Genomic DNA, 24,034 nt, shown 5'->3' on the forward strand with positions numbered 1-24,034 from the left:
AGGTCACAACAGTCTCAAAAAAAAAATAATCCACCACTCCAAAACACAATTGTGTTCATAACTCACAGTGGCTTTGGGATGTTCACAAAGTTATCTGCAATTGTGTAAAAGAGGTGCTCACCCCAATAGTCTTGTAATGTAAACTTCTTCTAAGCCTACCTCCTGAATCCTCTCAAGCAACAGCCCTTTTCCCCACCATATCTTGTCCTTACAGACATGCTTTGTTACCGGTTAAGGAGCAGTGCCTCTGCGTCCTTAACAACCGATGATTCAGTCAGCTGTTAGCAGGGTTTCCTTGATGGCAGCTGAAGTGTAAAGTAGTCCCAGCAATTGGAACTGTCAAAAAAACAGGCTGACAATGTTTATCAACAATGCTCAGTCAAACAAACATGGTTTAATTTCCCATCTTTCCTTTATTCATCTACAGATCAAAGGGATGGACTTCAATATGCAGATTAAGTCAGTCCAAATTAACTTTTTATTCTCCATTTTTATTCCTAATTATTTTTGTTCATTTCTATTTTATAAACTATTAAAACTTTGTTTTGTTTGCTTTGTTCATTAAAGTGGAGCTCCAGTCAAACCTACAATAAATAAAAGGCAGCAATCACACAAACTGAAGCTGTTGACTTTTAAAGCAGCCAGTCACCTTTCCTACGATCCAGCAGTGTCCTCACTGAAGCCTCTTTCACCGCATATGGGCACCCAGCTGTGACAGCTTCCGGCTTCAAAGCTGGGTGCCCACTGAGCATGTGTGAATAGCGCTGCCACTTTTGAATGACCCCGCAGTCTTCTGGGACCGGTCACATGTTCGAGAAGACTACGGGGAGGACAGCTTCTGCTTCCAATCGCCTAGACAATTGCAGTGAAAGTGGGAGCGGATACCTGTCAAAATCAGGTACCCGTTAACCACACCCTCCGCTTCCAAAGGTGCCAATCCTTAATGGGGAGCAGGGAGGGGACGAGGCCTTAAAGTGCAGAACAAATTACAGAATAAAAACGTGCACTTTTCATGTGCAGTAACACTCTGTCCAAATCATGCAGCCTCAACATCTCCAGAATATGCCCCTTTTTAACCACTGATACCACAAAGCTCCTAATTCACTCCCTGGTCATCTCTCGCCTCGACTACTGCAACTCCCTCATTGGCTTACCTTTACATAGGCTATCCCCCCTCCAGTCCATCATGAATACTGCTGCTAGGCTCATCCACCTTACCAACCGTTCAGTGTCTGCCACCCCTCTCTGCCAATCCCTCCACTGGCTTCCACTCGCCCAACGAATAGAATTCAAAATACTAACAATTTGCAAAGCCATCTACAACTCTGCCCTCAGCTATATCACTAATCTGATCTCAAAATATCTACCAAACCGCACTCTTCAATCCTCCCAAGACCTTCTGCTTTTTAGTTCCCATGCCTGCCTCTAGGACTTCTCCCATCCCATTGAACTCCCTACCCCAATCTGTCCAATTATCTTCAAATCTATCCACCTTTAGACAATCCCTGAAAACCGTTCTCTTTCAAGAAGCCTATCCTGCTTGCAACTAGTAAACTGGCTTTTATTTCCTGCATCAGCTCATCCCCCCCACAGCTATTACCTTTTGTATCACTCAACCCTTCCTCCTAGATTGTAAGCTCTAACAAGCAGGGCCCTCTGTTTCCTCTTGTAGCAAAAATTGTATTGTAATTTTAATGTCTACCTTCATTTTGTAAAGCGCTGCATGAACTGTTGGCGCTATATAAATCCTGTGTAATATAATAATCACCGAACAGGTCTATAGGAGAAATGTAAAAATTGCTCTGGTGCATAAGAGGTGAAAAGGTGGGGGAGAGGTTGAGGTGCCTGGCTGTCCTTAACTGATCACTCATTCAGCTGTAAGCAGGGTTCCTGCAAGACAGTTGCTGGGAGGTATTGGTAAACTGGTATCAGTGAGGGGGAAAAAAAAAAAAAAAAAAAAAAAAGTATTGATACGCTTACGTGCTAACACAAAATTGTATCGGTGCATTCCGATTAGATATTAAGGCTGCTTTCACACGATCTGTTTTTCTTACACTTTTGCGTTAAAAAAAAAAAACGCTGTACAATGTAATCCTATGGAGCTCGTCACACCGGTTTTTTGTTTAATAAATCTTGCTTGCTGCATTTTTGGTGCAGTTTTTCAGTCACATGTCCAGTAAAAAAAAAAAAGCACCTCAAACAAAAAGTAAAAAAGTGTGAATGTAGCCTAAAGCTTTTCTAAATGAATTTCCTTCTGTTACCTTCTGGCTAAAACCAGCAATATTGCCCTGCCCTGTAAGATTACTTTCAACAGCTATTAAGGATACTCTTCTGATGCTAGGCTTAGCCCAGATGTCAGGATCCTACAAACTGAACTAGAGGCACACTGGAGGCTTTTAGAGCCGAAAGTATCTTGGAAGGTCTGAGAGCTTTATTTTATAACAAAACCCTAAATACACACTACAATGGTTAGAATCATACTTGCCTTGCCATGCATCAGGAGTCTGATGGTGAGGGTAACATTCAGGCCTCCTTCAATAACACCGGTATCCATAGTGAAACTAGTTCTGGTAGATCAGGGCAATAGTCAGAAGATGTAAAGGTAGTCTTTGGTCACAAGTTAAGACAAGACTATAAGAAAAAAAAATAAAAAAAATTAGAAAAAGCCATTGCAGTAAAGAAAAATTACTACATTCATCAACACTAAAGCCACAGTAATCTAGCTATGAATGCCCATCATTGCACCTGGTCATTAATAAAAAAACACACAATTATTTACTTTGTAAATGTAGGGTGTGTTGCATTAGCACTGAGTTTAAAGTCCAACTCTGGGCACAATCGCCTTCAAAGGTTTACAGAAGCAAAACATTCCTCTTCCCTGCAAATCAGTTTATATGCCAGGATTAGGGAGTCGGAATTCCTGGCAATTCCAGAAGAGCTGCAGGGCTCCGACCCGAGTTCTGCAGTCAGGGCTCCGACCCGAGTTCTGCAGTCAGGGCTCCGACCCGAGTTCTGCAGTCAGGGCTCCGACCCGAGTTCTGCAGTCAGGGCTCCGACCCGAGTTCTGCAGTCAGGGCTCCGACCCGAGTTCTGCAGTCAGGGCTCCGACCCGAGTTCTGCAGTCAGGGCTCCGACCCGAGTTCTGCAGTCAGGGCTCCGACCCGAGTTCTGCAGTCAGGGCTCCGACCCGAGTTCTGCAGTCAGGGCTCCGACCCGAGTTCTGCAGTCAGGGCTCCGACCCGAGTTCTGCAGTCAGGGCTCCGACCCGAGTTCTGCAGTCAGGGCTCCGACCCGAGTTCTGCAGTCAGGGCTCCGACCCGAGTTCTGCAGTCAGGGCTCCGACCCGAGTTCTGCAGTCAGGGCTCCGACCCGAGTTCTGCAGTCAGGGCTCCGACCCGAGTTCTGCAGTCAGGGCTCCGACCCGAGTTCTGCAGTCAGGGCTCCGACCCGAGTTCTGCAGTCAGGGCTCCGACCCGAGTTCTGCAGTCAGGGCTCCGACCCGAGTTCTGCAGTCAGGGCTCCGACCCGAGTTCTGCAGTCAGGGCTCCGACCCGAGTTCTGCAGTCAGGGCTCCGACCCGAGTTCTGCAGTCAGGGCTCCGACCCGAGTTCTGCAGTCAGGGCTCCGACCCGAGTTCTGCAGTCAGGGCTCCGACCCGAGTTCTGCAGTCAGGGCTCCGACCCGAGTTCTGCAGTCAGGGCTCCGACCCGAGTTCTGCAGTCAGGTCTCCACCACCCCCTTTATAGACCACTCAATCACAGCCAATAGCTTCACTTTGTGAACAGGCAGAAGAGTGAGCAGAGACTAGACATTATCTGGGGTATGAAATGTTGTGGAGAAGCCAAAAGTAAAGTGTAAATCACAGCATGTAAAACAAACACAACTTATCTTACATAAGCATTGTGTTGAAATTTTAGTTCACTGGCTGTCATGCCAACCAAAAGCTTCAATACTTTATCATTTACCAGCAAAGTATGTCAAGAGGTCGCCTTCACATACTGCTGACAAACATCTAAACAGCCAGCATTTCTTCATGCTGCCCAAAAGCATTGCATTATTCCCACACTGCTGATGCTATAACCAATGCCGGCCATGTGCTCGCACTGTTCCAAGTAGGCAAAATCATGTCTTCCCCACCTACTTTTTGCACCTTTATCTTTGTCCCTACCCCAAAATAACCCATCCAACCCTCACATTAGTCCAAGGACTACTATATTAAAAAGGGGTGCCATTACATGTGCTCATTCTGCCTACATTTTTCCAACACAGCTTTTTTTTGCCACCCAAATCTTCACTGTCTAATGTGTTGTGTCATAATTAAATATGTAAACCCAACATTTCATATAACTGATATGTGCCTGCTGTACCCTGTACTTGCAAGTAAAAGCATCCAGTTCTCTTTATATTGCTTCCTTTGTGTGAAATCCCTGGTGCTCCTGCCAGTCCCCCTATATTTCTATAAATTGACCACATTAAGGAGGAAAACACACAATGGTCAATTCTCTAGCTGTGCTGCGAACTCCATGTGCTCTAGTCCAATGATCAGTCTTGTCCTGATCAACCCTCTGATCTTCCCAGTGAATGGTTGTACAGAGTTCTGTTACTTCTCACCCCAGCTCTGAAGCGGAGAACAGAGGGAATGCGGTCACTTGCAAAAAGGGGAAAAAAAAAAAAAAAAAAAGGATTTAATTTTTTTTTATATCTATACACGTTTTGCCTTTCATTTCTATTTTAAACTGAATAAAGTGATTGTAAAATAACCCAATAAATTTAAGATATGATGTAGGCAATATGCCACACACTGATACAGACAGCTGTCACAGGTTGTACACCTATAAAAGAAAAAAATTGTGGAATTAAAGCCTGCCTCAAGTTGGCAGTCCTTTTTTCAGGGCCATTCCAAGGCAGACCCCAGAAACTAGCTACATCAGAAAACAATGCAATGTTAAGGTGGCTTATAACGATCCTACTAAAGGTAGCCTTTATCTAGATCTCACCCCAACTGGGATGAAACCAACATTTAATCCTGGTTCACAAAAATGCACGTTAACCCACAGAAATGTAAAACAGAAAAATCAAATACTTTAGCTCTGTAGACATTTATTATTCCTGATAGGTGTCTGTTCTACAATATACAGTTTTAAAGTATCCTCTTCTTTGTATTGCTTCCCTTGTGCAAAATACCTAGTGATCCTGCCAGTCCCCTGCTTATATATATATATATATTCATAAATTTCAATTTCTGGACAATTGAAAAGATATGATAGATCTCATGTTGACTGTACAGATATTGGTCAGATCATGAATGTTATGGTGAGCCTAACAAAATGGCTAGTTTTTTTAACCTTACCTAAAAACACCCCTGTGGCTTTTTTTTTTTTTTTTATTACGTTGACAGTTTTATTAAACAGAGGTACATGAAGATTTGTGTATATCATCTTAATTTGTGGATGAGGGTACCAACATACAAGAAAGTTAAACCTTTTAAGAACATTTGATCCCTTTGACTATGCAGGCACACCACATGTAGTGCACATATTTCAGACTATCCTATTCTTGAAAGAAACCCAAGCTGCTTTTAATGCCAGCCCTGGAAGCTGCCCAGCTTCTAAGCCACTACATTACAGAATACACAGAGACACTCAATAACAGTATAAAAACAAAATGTCAGTCATAAAACCTGTTTAGTACAGAAAGATCAGAGGCAAGGGCTAATGGGTTACTATGGGTTAACACCCTAATCAATTCGCTACTAATTGGAGCCAGCACTACATGAAACGACTCAAAACTATAATATAGAAGAAAATGGTCAGTACCATAGTACTAAAGCAATAAAGCTACAATATAGGTAACTATTAATGTCTACACATACCTTTAGAAGTCTAGCTAGCATCCCCAGAGCCCAAAACCCAAGAGATCCGAGATTCAAATTTTAACATTTGCTAGTACAGTCAAGAATTCACTTTCTGCCAAAAACCTGTTACTATTGGCTCCTACAGTGATGGGCCAACAGGATCATGCAGGAAGGGGCCGGCTCCAACTACTACCAGAGGAGATACATTGGTATGTTACAGCTTCCCAGGAAATGAAGCAGCAGGCTGCAAAGCAACATTTTAAAGGGGGTGATTCTTTTCTATACCCACTGTAGCGCAGAAGCCTAAGCGACACCATTACAGTAGTGAGAAGTTTTATCGAAAGGCTGGTTCACACCTGAATAGCACAGAAATGTGGTACATATTGCTGTGCGATTCAGCGAAGCGTGAAAATTAACTGGATCTCACCAAGTGCATGCACTACTTCCAAAAGCACACTGCAGTGCCATGCAATCTTATCTAGGCAAACACACTGCATTTGCAATCTGCATTTAGAGTATCATTAGCAAAATATTGACACCGACAGCAGATCACACCCCTGGTATAATTTGAATGCAGTGCAGGAAACTCGCATGGAACATAGGTTTCCTGCACCACATTCTTGTGTGAACGTGCCCTAAAACAAAAAGGCATAGCAAAAAAGTAAACATAAGAAGGGAGAAAGAAATTAACAAGTTTAACAATTCTCAGCACAGAATGTTCAGAATTACTACAAAGTAGCAGATTACATTCTCCAGAAGCACTGCTGACAAAGAAAACAGAGCAAGCCTTGTTTGCTGCTGTATAGCTAGGAGACACAATACACAAAAATCAGACCTGACTAAAAGATGAACTTTTTATCCAAGAGTGATCGTTTTATCAGGATTATTTTACCTAAACCAGTACTGCACAGGGAAGGCCAACAGGGTTGTCTTGGTACCTGAACCAATAAAACAGCCATAGTATATTGTGGATTACACTCATTCAACTGAATGTTTAAAGCTGAAGTCCTTTCCAGAAGAGGGAACCACTAATCCAGAGCTGCAGATGTGCCCACACAGGCCAGTCTCCTACAGTCCCTTTATTTCTTCTCTTCTGACATCTAAGAAAACTGCTGGAGAGCCAATGAAAAAGCCAATGTCATGCAGGCAGTGATGTGGGCATCCAAAGAATGACCTTGCCTCATGTAAACAGGAAAGAAAACGCAGAATGGAGTGCCACATGAAAATGTTTTTAGGCATGTAAAAGCCATTTAGTTTTTTTATTTCATGCCAGCCATGAATTTAAGGTGTTGCGCATAAAATATCCTGCTTGCTACATCCCTTATGTATATTCATCAATGATATGCATTATACATAGTTCAATGGGAAGGTACCCAAAATGCACCGCACAGGTGTGACCATATCCTTAGCAGGGTGGGAATGATGGGGTTCAGGTTTTGCCCAGAGCTGGGCTTCAAGAATCTCAAAGCATTCCCACAATATTCCATGACATCAACCAATCAACATTTTTTGGAAAGCAAACTTTGAAACTTGTTAAAAATTGTTTTTTAGAGTCACTTTAAAACTAAAATGGTCTACACAAGTTATGTTTGCAAATGGTTCCTAAAGTGAAGATTCAGATTATAAATTATATTTTTCTGCTGTATACTCTTACATATTTCATGAAGACCCTAAAGTGCATGTCATTCCTGCCCAAGGTGACAGCATGCCACCCTATCAGTGTAACTTTTAACACAAACATTTTAATTATAAATGTCAGGATCCCACTGATAAATTAACTATTTGTAGAATCAAATGCTTGGCCATAAACGGGCCAGATAAATGAATCTAGGTCAATGTTTTACAACACTAAGCACAGTGCACTTATTAAAATTTTATAACTTTAATGGAGTTCTCAGATCCTACACAAGCAGACCTTTTATGGGCAGCTGCATTAAGAATGGCACAAGTTTATATAAAGCTAGTGTATCCATTGTGCACATACCTATAAAGGAAAAAAGAAAAACTAAGGCAGCCTCCATATCTAAGGGCTGGCAAGTCAAAATACATTACATTTTTGTTATGGGGTTTAGATATGCATTAACCGTGTGTTCATTTTTAATAGGCTGAGCACCCACCTCTAACCCAACTCTCCTGTGGCAAAGTATAGTGTGCAGAAATAAATGCCTAACCTAAAACCTCTACTCCCAAACTCTTCACCAATGATCATTTTACTGAAGTTTTGGATTTAATCCTATAATAGGCACCAGAGGCAATTCTGAAAGGCCAGTTTTTTTTTTGTTTTTTTTTTTAGTATAGGCAAGAATGTTGCACAGCTTCTCTAATACAATTAGAGCGCAAATCTGTTTTTAGAGCACATTCTGCAGTACAATAAGATGACCTCTGGGGAATCAAAACGTTCGCTTGCACTGGGGCTTAATGGTTAATGCTTATTTAGGTCTTGTGGGAAATTGCAAAAAGCACTTTTTTTTTTACCCGATCCTCCAAGCTCCTCTGGGTGTCAAGTCCCATACCCACAGCTTCTTCTCCCCCTATGCTCTGGAGGTCAGATGTAATCTTACAAAAAGATCGCTGGCTGAAAACTGGAATGACTTAAAGAAAAGGATAGGTCACCAGCACACCAGGGAACTACAACAAAGGGTCCAAAGCTTTTATTAATGATCACATCACAGCAAAAGACAGCAATGTTTCAGAACCACACAAGACCCCTTCATCATGCATGTTATGAAGGGGTCCTGCGTAGCTCCAAACAGTCGCTGTGATGTGATAAATGAGTTGTACCCATTGATCGAGTTCCCCTTGTGTGCTGGTGACATATCCTTTGCTGTATACCGAGTTAACTTGGGTTAAAGCCTAAAGAACTTACAGATTAATGGATACCCACATTTTCCCAAGCATTAAGGTTCTTAAGTTTCCATTGAAAGCAAACTGTAGTCACCAGGTATAAGTGAATGTGTTATTGCCTCGATTGCATACATACAAGTTTACTTCAAGAAAAAATAAATCCACATTTTTACAGGTAAAAAAGGTTATTTATTTTAACTCACAGGATCCCGCGATCAGTGGATTGTGGGTGCAATGTCAAGCTCCTGCATACTCTTTCTTCAGCTTTGGGCCAGTACCCTTGTACAGACATTCAGGCAGGAAGCTTGAGAAAGAGTGAATGGACTAAGAGCTCAATGATCAGCATGCTCATAGTCCACTGAACTAAAAGCTGTCTTCTGTGGTTTCAGACAGGACTTGTAGTTTCTTCATTTACAGATTCTTTGCTGGCAGAGCCCAGCGTAGCTGTGCTGATTTTAAATGTGGAGGTGGCTGCCGGGGAGAGGAAACCCCACCCACTGTCACAGGGAAAGGGGGACCAGGTGGAGAGGGCGCAGGAGCTGAACACATTACACCTTAAATGTGGGCACAACATACATGTTTCTGTAAATAAATCCTTTAAAGTCCCATTCTGGCCACAATACGGCCTTCACGGTCCCTCCCATCCAGTTTATTTTTTGCGCTTACCTGGTGAAGTTATACTCCCTTAGGTCTGCTGTCCAGATTCCTTGGCAGAGGCCAAGGAAGAGGATCACTAATCCAGCGATGCAGATGCACCCACCAAGTTCCAACAGCCCGACAGTACTCTTCTGGATCCTGAGGGCACCCCTCAGACAAAAAATAACTGAAACAAGGACTTGGGACTGGAGCATCACAAAACGGCCATTTTTAACCCAGTTACCAGAGGGAGGTGAGGGGGCAGAGGGTTAACATTATCCTGGAGATTGACTAAAAATAGTCAAAGGCTTTTATTTTTAAATGCATCAATATTTACAAATTTAGCAAATTACTAAATCAACCAGAAACACTTTAAAGCTACTACAAGCACAGCCTCTTGAGTCCCTACATATCGCTTTCCTAAACTTTGCATCTCCTGTACATTCACAATCCCACTTCCTCAAGCCTACATGTCCAAAGAAGTGCCACTGCACAAGCAACTTAATGAAATGCAGCGAGGGAGTCATAATCTCAAGCTGCTTGTGCCTATTGGTTCAGGCAACTTATTCACATTAGCCATCAGACCCAGGAGCATGCATGAAAGCATGGCTCCAGCAAGACTATGAAACCCTGCAAGCCAAGGAGTCACCCTTACAATGAAAGTACAGAGCAGCATTTGGGGAAAGCAAGAAAAGGAGAAAAACGTAAACAATGCAAAAGACGCTGGCGACTATGTAATCCTTACCCTCAGCATCTAACAGGAAAAAATAATTTAAATATCTCACTCTAAACGTAACCACCATATATCTTTCACAAACTGCCAAACATCCTAGAATCCCAAACTTGGTCACAAGCTATACATAAAACTGAATTTTCACCGAGACTGTGATTTGCCCCAAATTCAAAACATGCGCATCCGTCAGCATGTGCTATAAATAAGCATGCAAACTGCGCGGTCACGGCTCAAATGGAAGTTGAGATTCACACACAATCTGAAGGAAAAAAATAATTATATAGGTGAATATATAAACTATAAGAAGCCTCCAACTCCAACAAAAAGCATAATGGCACAAAATGGATAGAGATTGCTAGTGAAAATGATCCATGTTAACAGGCAGAAAAACAGTTATGTAAAATTAATTACATCCTAGCAATTATCACCAGTTTAGAAGCTGAGCTGCTCCAGATATAGCCTCTGACAATTTAAGCCTGGACACAATCCAAGCCTGCAACAGCCACCCATTACCCTTGAACTGCGAGACCATGTGCAGACACTGACATCTACCACACCACAATGTCAGGGAGGATAATCTCTACAAAAGTTTAAGGAGACAATCACCGATGAATATAATCACATAAGGGAGGAAAAAAAAATTAATGAACTTCTGTCGGAGGCAATCAGCAACTTAATCTGGCCATGCACCAGTAGAATTTTGTTGTTTTCTTTCAATGTGCAAATCGTTAAATGGGTCAATCAATGATCATTTAGGACCACATTGCCAAAGAATTGGAGAAATTTATTGTCAACCCTGATGACATTATTGAATGTACCGATGAGTTTTTTTTCTACAGGAATGTTTGTATGAAAATCTACCAATGTATGGTCAGCATTACATTGAGTCACTTTCTCAAATTCAAATGAAATTATGTTAAAGCTGAACTCTGGGAAAAATCGAAAGTCCTCCTTTGCAGTTGAGCTGCCCCCAACAATGCAAAGGACAACCACAAGTTTACTCCAGAGGACAAACAGCATTTTTACTTACCTGATCTTGTGTCAGACAACACGTACTGTCCCTCGGCGTCCTCACTGCCAATGCAAGGCTATGGACTCTGCATCGATCTTGATGACATCAGAGGACTTTAGAACATGGGAGTGCAAGACAGAAGAGGCTGCAGGGACCAGTCTAGCAGTACAGCGGAGCCTGCAGGAGCAGAGATCACATAAGCAATACTGCTTTATGCTTCACACAAGCACATGTGTATTTTCTGCATGAATGAAGATTCTTGCTGGCAGAGCTAGCACTAGGTCCTGCTTAAAATATGCGCCTAAAGCAATCATGGTTAGATTCAAAATTCTGAGTATCCCAAATGTGCATGGCCTCAAACAGCTGTGTCCTACTTTTTTCTATGCAGCTAAATGCAGTGCACATTTTTGTTTGTAGACACAGCTATGAGCACCCCCCCATTGATTCATTAAGTGGCTTTGTTTAGCTGCGTACAAAACTTTACACTGCTTTTCAGAGAACCCTAGACATAAGCAGTTAAAGGGATAGTAAAGCAAAATAAAAAGTGTTTAAATGGACTCCCTGCAGGTCTAATTCATGATGTACTAGCATGCACAGCATACTATGACATTGTGAGTCTTACTTGTCTAATGATGGAGCCATCAGGCACTTGCATCTTTGCCCAGTCTTCCTTAGGAGTTCCAGCTCTTCAGCCGCTTGAATGGCCTTGCCACAATGACGTCACGTCACCATGGCACATAGCTGCTGTAAATGGTCTGAGCCATGCAGATCTGAGCACATTACTGGTGACAAGTAGGAGTGGGGCGTTTATGACAGGAGACACCACAAAGGTCTCTTGCTCTAAAAACCATGCCTGTCAGCTCTTCTTTAGTAAAAGTTAGTTCAACACCGCTTTAACTATTGTGCAGCCTGACTGAAAGAAGAATTTAGTTTTTCCAGAGTTTAGCTTTAAACTCGCTAATAGTATAACCTCCACATTCATCCTCAGCCATGTGAATGTGGTTTAAAGACGTTAGCTCCAACACATCTGTCTGTGTACACACGAGGACTTGTTATAGGTGTGGAGAAAGAGAAAGCACCATATACACACTGCACACAAATCTGCACATGTACAGGACACACAATGCGACAGCCATATGGACATCACACACTGAAGAACAGGTCCTTTACAAAAAATAAAATATGGCTGTGACCATAGACATGAGGTCTATTCTAGGAACCCCAGTATCTGTGCACAACACTCACCTGGGCCCCAATTTCTGCCCCTCCCCCAGGAAGACAACGTGACAGATGACCTTGAAGGGCCAGTTGCACATTGATAAAATAATAAACTGATATTTATACGCAAGATCTTGTAGATGGAAAGATCCTATACCATAAAGACCTTGCATAAACACACGTAAACTTCTTAGTCAATGACAGTGTTGCAGTATACAGGGGTAAAGGCACAATGTTCTGTAGTCATCACTGTATCAGGCTAAGTTCATACGCGTGTGGGTCCGGAACGTGAGCATAATTACACGTTTTCCTGACATGCAGGCAAAATACGCAGCTCTTTACGATGTGTGTGGGTGCCATTAAGGCAGTATTAAACCCAAACGTTACACTGCAGCTTACCAATTCCTACATGTGATTGCTTCATTAGTTATTTAGGCTTCCTTTCTTGTATTTTCACCTGGTTATCTAACCAAGTATGCTGGTTTTCAACAGATCAAACTGTCCTGCAGATGAAGCAGTTACAGAATTTTAACAAACCATTTAACACTAGCAGGGGTGCTTACAATGAGCAGATTGTTTATGTAAAACCTTTAAACCAAAAAGAAAAACTGTTGCTGTAACGGTTTACAACTTGTGAGCTGGAGTTTGTTAGTGTAGCTAAATCTGCTAGTCCATCTAACACTCCCTTCAGATTAACAATCCCCCTTGTTTCCTCTTCCAGAGTGGGGACACTAATACACAAGGTGTTACTGGCCAGATCACCAGCTGAAAACAGAAGGGAAAACCCTAGAAAACAGATTCAGCCACCACATCTAATTATTGGTAAGCTGCAATATATTACATTTTTAGTTTTGGGATCAATACTGCTCAACAGTACGCATATATACGGCCTCTTGGCAGGTGTGCCTTGACGGCAAGACCACATATATGAACCAAAATGTAAACAAACCTGTGTCGAGTGTGCAGTTACTTGCGCCTAACAAAAAGCTCCTGATCACTACATGCGATCAGGAGCTTTCTCATCATGTGACAGCCAATCACACGATCATAAAGCTTGCCCTGCCTCCCGGCATCAGAAATCCTTAAAGGGTCTAGAGGTGCCGACATTAGGGGGTTCAGCTCATATAGGTACCCACACACATTGATAAATGAAGCACATTATCATGTGCACAATACTGCATGGTGCTCCATACAGCTGCGTTTTTAGAAAACAGATTTCCGCTGACACAGTCAAATGAATGGGCTGCTGTGATGAAACAAACAGGAGCAGCACAGATGTGATCCCAGCCTACATATAGAGGGGACACGATGTGACAGCCATGTGCACTACAACAGCACACACATGGCAGGCCCTCAGAATAATGGGTGTGACCAGGGACCCCAGGATCTGAGCATTGCACTCATCCGGGCCCCCAGGAGGACAGGTAACAGGCGACCTTGTCCTAAGTATGGGATCAGAGAAGTGAGGCCTTGTTTACATGTCACTGATCCTACCCCAGGAGCCGGTGTGTGAGTGTGACCTCCATTCCCAGCGTGTGCTGAGCCCCCCCCCCATCCCTGGCCTGTGTACACAGCTCAGCGCCGCCTGCTGCTGGCGGTCACGTGGTGTGCGCTGAGGCGCGGGGAGGGAAGGAGCTAAGCGTGGGGCGGCCATAGGGGCAGTGCGGTCCCCTCACATGGCGAGCCCGCCCGGGGCCTAAGCCCGCTGTCTTCACAACAAAGGCGGGGGACACCGAGCGATGCTTACCTTCACACAGGACGAGATGGGACCGCCGCGAGGAGGGAGAGAGGATAAGAGCGGGACGGAGACCGGGAGGGGAAGGGAGGAGGAGAAGGGGGGAGGAAAAACAAGGGAGGAATGGGGAGGAAGGAACGATCCGGAGGCGAAGGGGGCCCCGGGGAGGGAGGGAAGGAGAGAGCCGGGCGGGCGAGGAATGGCGACGGCGGGAGGGGCTGGCGGGAGCTGCGGCTTCTGCTGCTGCCTCTGCTGCTCTGGGAGGGGGGAGAGGAGGAGGCGCGCGATGCTATCAACCCGCCCTCGCCGGAAGTCAACGCTTCTCGCCGCCAGCCCCTAGGGGGCGCTCCAGGGGAAGCTATCCATGAACATGGCGTGATTATGGAAGGCTGATGAAGGAGCGCTGACACCACAAGTCACAAACTCAGTGTTTAGCTAGGCGGCTTGCTACACTTGACGGAAGGGAAAACAAATGTTTCAGATCCCACTAGCAATGCGCCGGGATATATATTTTCGTATCACTGGGTGCATCGACGCCATCTTTCTACACCCTTTAGGAGCCTTCGGGCGTACGCCGTACTTCAGCGTGACGTGTGAGAGTACCAAGATGGAGGCATCAGCGCGTGACGTTCTTTTTTTTAAGCTCTTTCTCGTACTAATTATTAAATAGGAGGCGCATGTCCTTCTATTATGTGGCATGCTTATGTTCGAGGTGGCCGTAAAAGGTCGTAAATAGTCCCCTGTCCAGGAAGCAGTGACGACGGGTTACTAAGATGGCTGATGGGAAGAGCTTAGGCAGGCAGGGTTGCCTTGAGTGAAACAAAATGGCGGCGGGAGCACTTCCGGCGTCGGTTGATGGTCATTGTCCTACGCTGCAAGATGGTTGATAGCTAGTTCTTGCTTTTAAAGTAAACCTGGTCTATATGGGGGACTCCGATTTCTTAATAATTAGTGACAGAATGTTACTTTCCTGGCATTCTTCTTCACTCTTGTTTATAGCTTTTTGCTAACACAGGACAAGCATGGAGATTGCGACTTTAAAGGTATATCCCACCTATGCAAAGAAAAAGTCCCGAAGCCTGACTGAAAAACTCCCAGAGATTACATTGTCCAGTTCTAGGGTTGCCATCTGTTACCTTTTTATACTGACAAAACATGGCCAGCACAGTGGCTAAATGGTTAGCACTTCCGCCTGGCAGTATTCGGGTCGTTGGTTTGAATCCCAACCACGGCACCACCTGCCTGGCATTTGCATGTTCTCCATGTGCCTGCGTGGGTTTCCTCCAGGTACTCCGGTTTCCTCCCACACTCTAAAGACATGCTGGTAGTCTAATTGGCTCCTGTCTAAATTGGCCCTAGTATGTGTATGTATGAATGTGACTTAGGGACCTTAGATTGTACACCCCTTGAGGGTTAGAGACTGATGTGAATGTACAACATATATGTAAAGCGCTGCATAATATTGATGGCGCTATATAAGTACCTGAAATAAACATGAAACATTTACTGAAGGAGCACATTTTTACTGACAGCCTGAAATATGACAGAAGCTCCTATTATAACCGCTTGCCAGCCGTATAATTGACATATACGGCAGCAGAGTTGCTCTCCTGCACTGGATCACTTGCCTAGAATGTGATCCGCGCGCACCAATTGGCCCGGCTGTGTTGTGATTCATTACAGCACATGCTGGTCACCGAGTCCCAGCCATTGATTGAGCACCAGGACCAGGTGATCAGCGCTAAACACAGTGCTCTCATTGTAAACAATACACTAACCTGGGATCTTGTTTTTTCATCCCTTGCTAATCAGGGAATAAAAACAAGATCCTTAGTGAAAGCAGCACAAGTTACACAAAGGCAAACAGTTAACCCCTTGATCGCCCTAGATGTTAATCCCTTCCCACTCAGTGTTATTATTACAGTGACAGTGCATTTTATTATCACTGATCACTGTATTAACCGTTTGCCCTCCAGAGGATTTACCCCCCTTCCTGACCAGACCATTTTGTAGCGATATGGTGCTGCGTTACTTTAACTGACAGTTGCACAGTCCAGTAAAAAAAAATGTCTAGTAATAACATTTTAAAAATCAAATTTTGTCATAAATTTAGGCCAAAATGTAATCTGCTACATGTCTTTGCTAAAAAAAAATCCCATATAAATTAATTGGTTTACATGAAAGTTATAGCGTTTACAAATGGTGGTATAGATACTGGAATTTTTTATTTTTTTTGCGGGTAGGGCAGGAGCGCGCCCCCTACCTGGAAATGCAAAATCGCGTATATTTATGTGATTTTGTGTACCCATGCCACCCTGTAGCAGTATTTCTGCTATAGGGTGGCGCAGAACCAGTTAATGTCACTGGTGATGTCAGTGGCAGTTTGTCATTTCCCCGCAGCGTCAGTTATTGTCAGATTGCCATCCGCGTTATCACAGTCCCATTAAAAGTCGATGATCCCTGCCTTTAGTAGTATAAAAATTCCAGTAATATACCCTATAGTTTGTAGACAATATAACTTTCATGCAATCCAATGTATATACACCTATTGGGATTTGTTTTTGTTTTTTTTACCAAAGACATGTAGCAGAATACATTTTGGCCAAAATTTATGAAGAGATTTTTTTTTTTAATTTTATTGGATATATTTTATAACAAAAAGTAATTCATTTATTTTTGCAAAATTTTGGGGCTTTTTTTGTTTACATCACAAAAATTAAAAAAAAAACAGTGATCAAATACCACCAAAAGAAAGTTCTATTTGTGTGAAAAAAAAATATCAATTTTCTTTTGGGTACAGTGTTGCATGACTGTGCAATTGTCAGTTAAAGTAACGCAGTGCCGAATAGCAAAAAATGGCCTGGTCATGAAGGGGGGTAAATCTTCCGGAGGGAAAGTGAATAAAGAAAGACAGTCCAATATTTAACCGCCTCCCACTCGCCATATAAGGCAATGATGGGTGCAAGGCGTATCTCTCGTTCTGGGAGGACGTCATATGATGTCCTCCCATTCTAACAGCGCATGCGCGGCTCCGGGAGCGCGCATCACGGCGATTGGTGGTGCGCTGTGTCCCTCAGACACAGCGGATCACCGATCAACAGAAAGAGCCGAAGATTTCAAGCACAGCTGATCGCATGTAAATAGGGAAATGACGGTTATCGGCATTTCTCTCCTCACAAGCTGTCATGCTGACAACTCGAGAGGAGGGGAGAGCCGGTAATCGGCATTCCTCAGAGAGGACATGCGCACTGATCATCAGGGCACTGATGATCAGTGTAGCCCCAGCAGTGCCACCTGTCAGTGTCCATCAATGCCAGCTGTCAGTGCTTATCAGTGCCACCTGCCAGTGCCACATCAATGCTACATATCAGTGCCTACCAGTGCACATCAATGCAACATATCAGTGCCCATCTGAGCTGCCTTTCAGTGTCACCTATCAGTGCCAGTCAGTACCGCCTATCAGTGCCACCTATCAGTACCATATATGAGTACTGCCTTTCAGTGCCCATCAGTGATGCTTGTTAATGCCCATCAGTACCACCTACCAGTGCCTCCTCATCAGTGCCACCTATCAGTGCCCATCACTGCAGCCTCAGCGCATATCAGTGAAGGAGAAAAATCAGTTTAGCAAAAAATAAAAAACCCAGAGGTGATTAAATATCACCAAAAGAAAGCTCTATCTGTCTCAAAAAAATTATAAAAATTTCATATGGGTGCAGTGTTGCATGACCGCGCAATAGTCATTCAAAGTGCGACAGCACTGAAAGCTGAAAATTGGCCTGGGCAGGAAGGGGGTATAAGTGCCCTGTAGGCTAGTGGTTAAAGGCTACATTCCCCTTTAAAGTGGTTGTCAAGGGTGAAGGTTTTTTATCTTTGTATTCTATGCATGAAGGTGAAAGCCCCTCAGTGTCCCTCTATGCCCTCTATTAGATTCCTCTTCTGGCACCTTGTTTCTGTCCTACAGATCTCTGCACCAGATTCATATCCAAGATCTCCAACTCCACGACTCTTGGAGAGTACTCCACCCAAACGTCAAAGATTACACGTTCTTTTCTTCCCACCATAACAAATACTCTAGAATCAACTACCTCTTTCTCTCTCAAGTAAACTTACCTTTTCTGCATCACTCCTCCATAGATCCTGTTCTTTTCGGATCACCATCCCATTACCATGACCTTAAGTTTCCCTGAAAAACATTCCCGTACAAAATTGTGGCAACTCGACATGTCCCTCCTCGCTGATGTGGCAAATAAGGCTGACTTGCGCTCCAAACTTAGGGAATACTTTCAGACCAACCAAACTTCTGATACCTCTCTCTTGACCCAGTGGGAAGCACATAAATGTGTAATCTGAGGGACGTTCATTGCAATGGCAACCAAGCGTAAACGTGACCGTCAGGCATCCATAAAGCTCTTACTGGACCGATTCAGTTACCTCGAAAAATGAAAAAATCATGACCACCTGCTCACAGCTGATGTCGGAGCTAAGTAAGGCTGTCAAACACAAATTTATTATCTCTCAGAAGCTTTTCTATGAGTAGCAAACAAGAGTGGTAGATTTTTGGCAAGAGCCCTCCGAGCAAAAAAAGCAAACTTGACGGTCCACAAAAAAAGGGGCACCGACGGTTCCTTGGCCACCTCAAACACTTATATTTCCTCTCACTTTGAACGGTATTATACCGCCCTCTACAACCTTCCCTCGGAATGTCCCCCGACTAAATCAGATAAATCCAGATCCACCCTGATCTCGGAGTTCCTACATCTCTACAGCCCTCCTGCAATCTCAGAGGATTTAGCACAGGACCTGGGACAAAACATCTCCTCTGATGAGTTACTTCTGGACCTCAAACAAATGAAAGCTGGCAAAAGCCCAGGCCCTGATGGCCTTTCTGTGGACTACTAAGACTTTTATAGATGTTCTACGCAATCCTTGTCTTGAGGCTTTCAATTCTTTCAACTCCCCCTCTGCCCATCCAAATTGGTTCCTAGAAGCTCATATCACTGTTATTCCCAAAGGGGGAAAGGATTCGACCGCAGTTACCAGCTATAGGTCGATTTCACTCCTGAATGTCAACGTCAAACTTTATGCAAAAATTTTGGCCAATCGATTTCTCTCGCTGCTTCCCTCTCTGGTCAACCTAGACCAAGTTGGTTTCATCCCTGGGAGAGAAGCGAGAGACAATACTACTAAGGCCCTGAACATCCTTCATTTCTTCTGCACTTCTCAACAACCTGGCTTCCTCCTTTCCTTGGATGCCGAGAAGGCCTTTGACAGGGTGGCCTGGGACTACCTAAAGGCCTCCTTGTGTTCAGTAGGTCTAAGAGGAAATATGACTAATTACATCATGGCCATGTATTCATGTCCAATGGCCCAAGTCCATGTTAACGGCCACCTGTTAAGACCCTTCCCTCTTAAAAATGGCACACGTCAAGGGTGCCACCTGTCACCGCTTCTTTTCGTCCTAATGCTAGAACCTTTGCTTCGTATACTCAGCGCGAACCCCAATATCAAGGGAATTTCCATTGAAGGACACACACATAAAATTGCCGCTTATGCAGACGATATCCTACTTTTCCTATTGGAACTCAGAACCACTCTACTCAACCTTCTTAAAGATTTTCGTTCCTTCCAATTCCTCTCCGATCTCAAAATTAATTTCTCCAAATCCTGTGCTCTGAACATCACCATTCCTCATGAGGAGGTCGTTTTTTTGTAAGTCTCACTTCCCGTTCATATGGGAAAAGGAGGCACTTACTTATCTCGGAATACAGCTCCCTAGCACTCTCCAAGATCTTTACGCTAAAAATTTTCTCCCAGACCTTCGAGCCATTCAGGAAAACCTCTCGAAATGGCACCGCCCACGTTTTTCCTGGTTCGGAAGGGCTGCAATCCTTAAAATATGAATATCCTTCCCCGCCTTCTTTACCTTTTCCAGACCATTCCTATCCACTTGCCGCCTGCCTTCTTTGCCCTTTGTAGGAAACTTTGCTCTCAGTTCCTATGGAGTTTTAAACGCCCACGTATTTCCTTTTATCATACTCGGGAGAAGTAGCAGAATGTATTTTGGGAGTAATTCCACATGTACCCATGGCATGCGTGAGCAATAAATAACTTAAGTGAAAATTTTGTGTACAAAAAAAAATTTTTTTTGTTTGTCATTTTCCAAAAACTTGTAAAAAAATAAATTCTATTGATTCAACATGCCTCTCAGCAAATAATTTGGGGTGTCTACTTTCCAAAAAGGGGTCATTTTGGGGGGTGGGGGTGTTTTATGCCCAGCATTAGAAGTTTATGCCACACATCATTCACTCTTAACCACCTGAAGACCAAGACTTTTCTGACACTTTTTGTTCACATGAAAAAAATCAGTATTTTTTGCTAGGAAATTAATTTAAACCCCAAACATTATATATTTTTTTAAAACAGACACCCTAGTGAATAAAATGGTGGATACTACAATTTTTTATGACACATAGTACTCACACAGCGATTTTTCTAAAGCATTGTTTAAATAAAAAATACACTTTTTTTACTTTTAATGCACAAAAACACAATATATTGAACAATTATTTGGAAACATATAAAAGATGCCGAGTAAATAGATACCAAACATGACATGTTTTAAAACTGTGCATGCCCCGTGCAATGGTGACAAACTGCATACGTTTTTAAAATCCATAGACAATATTTTAAAAGCCTTTACAAGCTACCATTTTAGATTTACAGAGGAGGTCTAGTGTTAGAATTACTGCCCTTGATCTGCCGTTCGTGGGGATACCTCACATGCATGGTGCAACTGCTGTTTCCAAACTGGCACAGGGTCAAGGCTCACAAACTCGTGTGCGCGGGGGGGGGAAGTGAGGGTACTTTTTTTTTTACGTTATTTAGATTTTTTTGATTATTTTTCCACTGTCCCTTTATTTATTTTTTTATCACTTTTAATGCTATCACAGGGAATGCAAATATCCCCTATAACTTCAATGGGCATTGTCATATATATTTTTTTTTCAGAAATCTGGGTTCTATCAGACTCTAGATATCTCCTCTGCCCTTACATTATCTAATCAAACCAGGATCGGTGTGATCAGATGCTTTCCAAATTTACAAATGGCGCTGTTTATATCCTGCGCAACCGAAGTGATGACATGCTCGTAGCTTCTGATTTCTTAGGCTATAGAGATGATTGGCACCATTCTGGTCTCCAATCAGCTCTATGGTCAGCTGGCAGAAACACCGGCTGCATTCTCAGGTTTCCCTGATGGCACAGGACTGCCCGAGAAGGCCATGGAAGGCAGCAGGGGAGGGGGGGCATTGTCTTCTGCTGCTTGTAAAAGCAATCCTGCAGTTAATTAGCCATTAGGATTGCTTTTACATGAAACCCGCTTGCCAGCTGAAAAAAATGATACCAGGATGATGCCTGCAGCTGTAGGCATCATCCTGATATAACCATTCAAAGTCCAGTGATGTACCAGTACGTCACTGGTCCTTGTTGGGTATATCTGCTATGTTCTTTTTTTTTTTTTTGTATGCAGCCTGTGGGCTGAATGAAAAAAAAGAGAAGAAATCTCTGCCAAAAAAAAAAAATGCCCGCCATTAAAATATACCGCCCTGCATCCACCCACTTCTAATGGTGGGCACACATTAGGTCACACTTTGCCACATGCGCCAATTCCAAGATTGTACAAATGTCTAAATAGTGGCATTCTTCAATAATAATTGTCCATGTATAAGTGGTACCCCATATGGAAAAAGGATAACACCAAGTCCCAAACTATCTTGCCACTGCTCCCCATGTAGTCTGGGCATCTGGGGGGCTCCACGTGACTATCTTTTCCTTCGTAAATCCAAAACTTATAAGTATAGCCTGTTGCCCTCTCACAGGTCTTCTACATCTTGTCCCAATATCTGGCACGCTTGCTGGGGAGAAATTGAATGCAAGGCGGCCAGAAAAATTAATGAGGGACTCATCAACGCAGATGTTTTGCTGGGGAGTATAGACATCTGCAAATTCTTGGTTAAGATGATTTACGAGGGGCTGAATTTTGTGGAGCTGGTCAAATTCAGGGTCACCCCGAGGACGACAGAGTGTATTGTTGTTGAAATGCATAAAACACATTATACTCTCATATCTATGCCTGGCAATGGCAGCGGAGAACATGGGCATATGATGAATTGGGTCTGTGGACCAATACAACTGCAATTCATTTTTTTTAGTAATGCTCATGTTGAGGGTTAGGCCCCAAAAAAATATAAATTCGAAAACCGTAATGGGTTTCCATGCGAATAGTCTGTCAAGGTTTGAATTTGGGTTGGTGGCAATATATTGTTGTGCATATAAAATGCTTTGATCCACAATCAATGCATACAGATCTTCCGTGAAACACAGCTCCAAAAAATCAAGAGGAGTTAAATTTGTTATTTCCACTTGAATTCCGGGTTGGGCAGTGAATGGGGGAAGCACGGGTGCTGCAGAATTTGTGGGCTACCAATCAGGATTTGCAAGCACATCTGGAAGGATACTAGGGGTTCTAGAGGCCTGTGTGAAAATTCTTGGTGGTTGCGGGACACTACTTGTGCTCGCCACCGCACCAGCTTGTACTGCACTTATGGGACTCGCCACGTCACCAAGTCATACTGCAGTGCTGGTATTATTATTATACAGGAGTTATACAGTGCCAACAGTTTGCTTAGCGCTACAATATAACAGGAGACAATACAGCAACAATACAGTTCAATACAAGAGGGTTAGGAGGGCCCTGCCCCTTGGAGCTTACAATCTAAGAGGTATGTGAAAGACCAGGATGTACTAGACCGCTGGTGCTTGCCAGTTCACCAAAAGGTAAAGCGACACTAGTACTGGCACTCTGCTGCATATGAGAGTCATCAAAATTTACAAGTGCTAACAGAGATCAGGTCTGATTCTGCGAACACTGCGGTTTTGTGTGCAATGGATCGAGTGACAGTGACCTACTGACACTGCACTTGCTGGGGGAAGGAACTATCAGAGAACTGTCAGAAATAGCGGAGCTCTCTGCAGATACACTTTTTGCTGTACTGGAATACTTCTTCTTTTCATTCTTCTTCTTCTTCTTCTTCTTTTCATTCTTCTTCTTCTTTTCATTCTTCTTTTCATTCTTCTTCTTCTTCTTCTTTTCATTCTTCTTCTTCTTCTTCTTTTCATTCTTCTTCTTCTTCTTCTTTTCATTCTTCTTTTCATTCTTCTTTTCATTCTTCTTCTTCTTCTTTTCATTCTTCTTCTTCTTCTTTTCATTCTTCTTTTCATTCTTCTTCTTTTCATTCTTCTTCTTCTTCTTTTCATTCTTCTTTTCATTCTTTTCATTCTTCTTTTCATTCTTCTTTTCATTCTTCTTTTCATTCTTCTTCTCATTCTTCTTTTCATTCTTCTTCTTCTTCTTTTCATTCTTCTTTTCATTCTTCTTCTTCTTCTTTTCATTCTTCTTCTTTTCATTCTTCTTTTCATTCTTCTTCTTCTTCTTCGTCGTGCCCCGTGACTGCCCAAATGAGTGAAGTGTGCTGTGATTCTAAGATCGACGGCACTCATCTGCATGTCATACTGACTGACAGTATTATTTCTCTTCCCCAGCAGACTCCAAGGGCATTTAAATTAAAGGTACAGTGTTCTGCACTAATATAAAGGCTCTCTGAAGCCTAGAAACCCTTTAAATAAGTTAAATTCGCGGCGAATAAATTCGCATCGAATCAAATTTCTCCCGCAAATTTGGCGAATCAGCCGAATCGAATTTTTGAATAATTCGCTCATCTCTACTTATCACACGTTGTTTTCTCAGAGACTGTATATGCCGTCATAACCTTTGATGCCATACCTCGCGACACGGCAAATAAATTGACAACTTCATTCACGGAGGTACAGCTAAGCAGGCACCAACAATTTGCCCTCACAGCTCAGTAAGCTCTGACATGACTCCGTATTACTAGCAGAGCACGGAGTGAATGACAAAAGTGAGGCTTCCCACCTGTTAG

At 43.1% G+C, this 24,034-nt stretch overlaps 1 protein-coding gene across 4 annotated transcripts in view; it reads right to left on the bottom strand.

Moving 5' to 3' along the window:
* The window catches only part of PCBP2 (poly(rC) binding protein 2), a 29,307-nt gene extending 15,003 nt beyond the window's left edge, over positions 1-14,304 (bottom strand). The window contains exons 1-3 of one of the 4 annotated variants that reach the window (XM_089691442.1): positions 14,045-14,303; positions 11,098-11,256; positions 2,486-2,631 (exon numbers count right to left, since the gene is read on the bottom strand). In XM_089691442.1, coding sequence (XP_089547568.1) covers positions 2,486-2,554 — 69 coding nt within the window. In that variant the 5' untranslated portion in view covers positions 2,555-2,631; positions 11,098-11,256; positions 14,045-14,303. Of the gene's footprint in view, positions 1-2,481; positions 2,632-11,097; positions 11,257-14,044 lie in introns of all 4 variants that reach the window. The other 3 variants (XM_089691445.1, XM_089691444.1, XM_089691441.1) reach the window with 3 other exon arrangements.
* Between the last annotated feature and the right edge of the window lie 9,730 nt (positions 14,305-24,034).

The sequence above is a fragment of the Staurois parvus genome, unplaced genomic scaffold (assembly GCF_062004578.1).
Source record: "Staurois parvus isolate SC_StPar_1 unplaced genomic scaffold, SC_StPar_1.0 ptg000562l, whole genome shotgun sequence".
Classification (NCBI taxonomy): Eukaryota; Metazoa; Chordata; class Amphibia; order Anura; family Ranidae; genus Staurois; species Staurois parvus.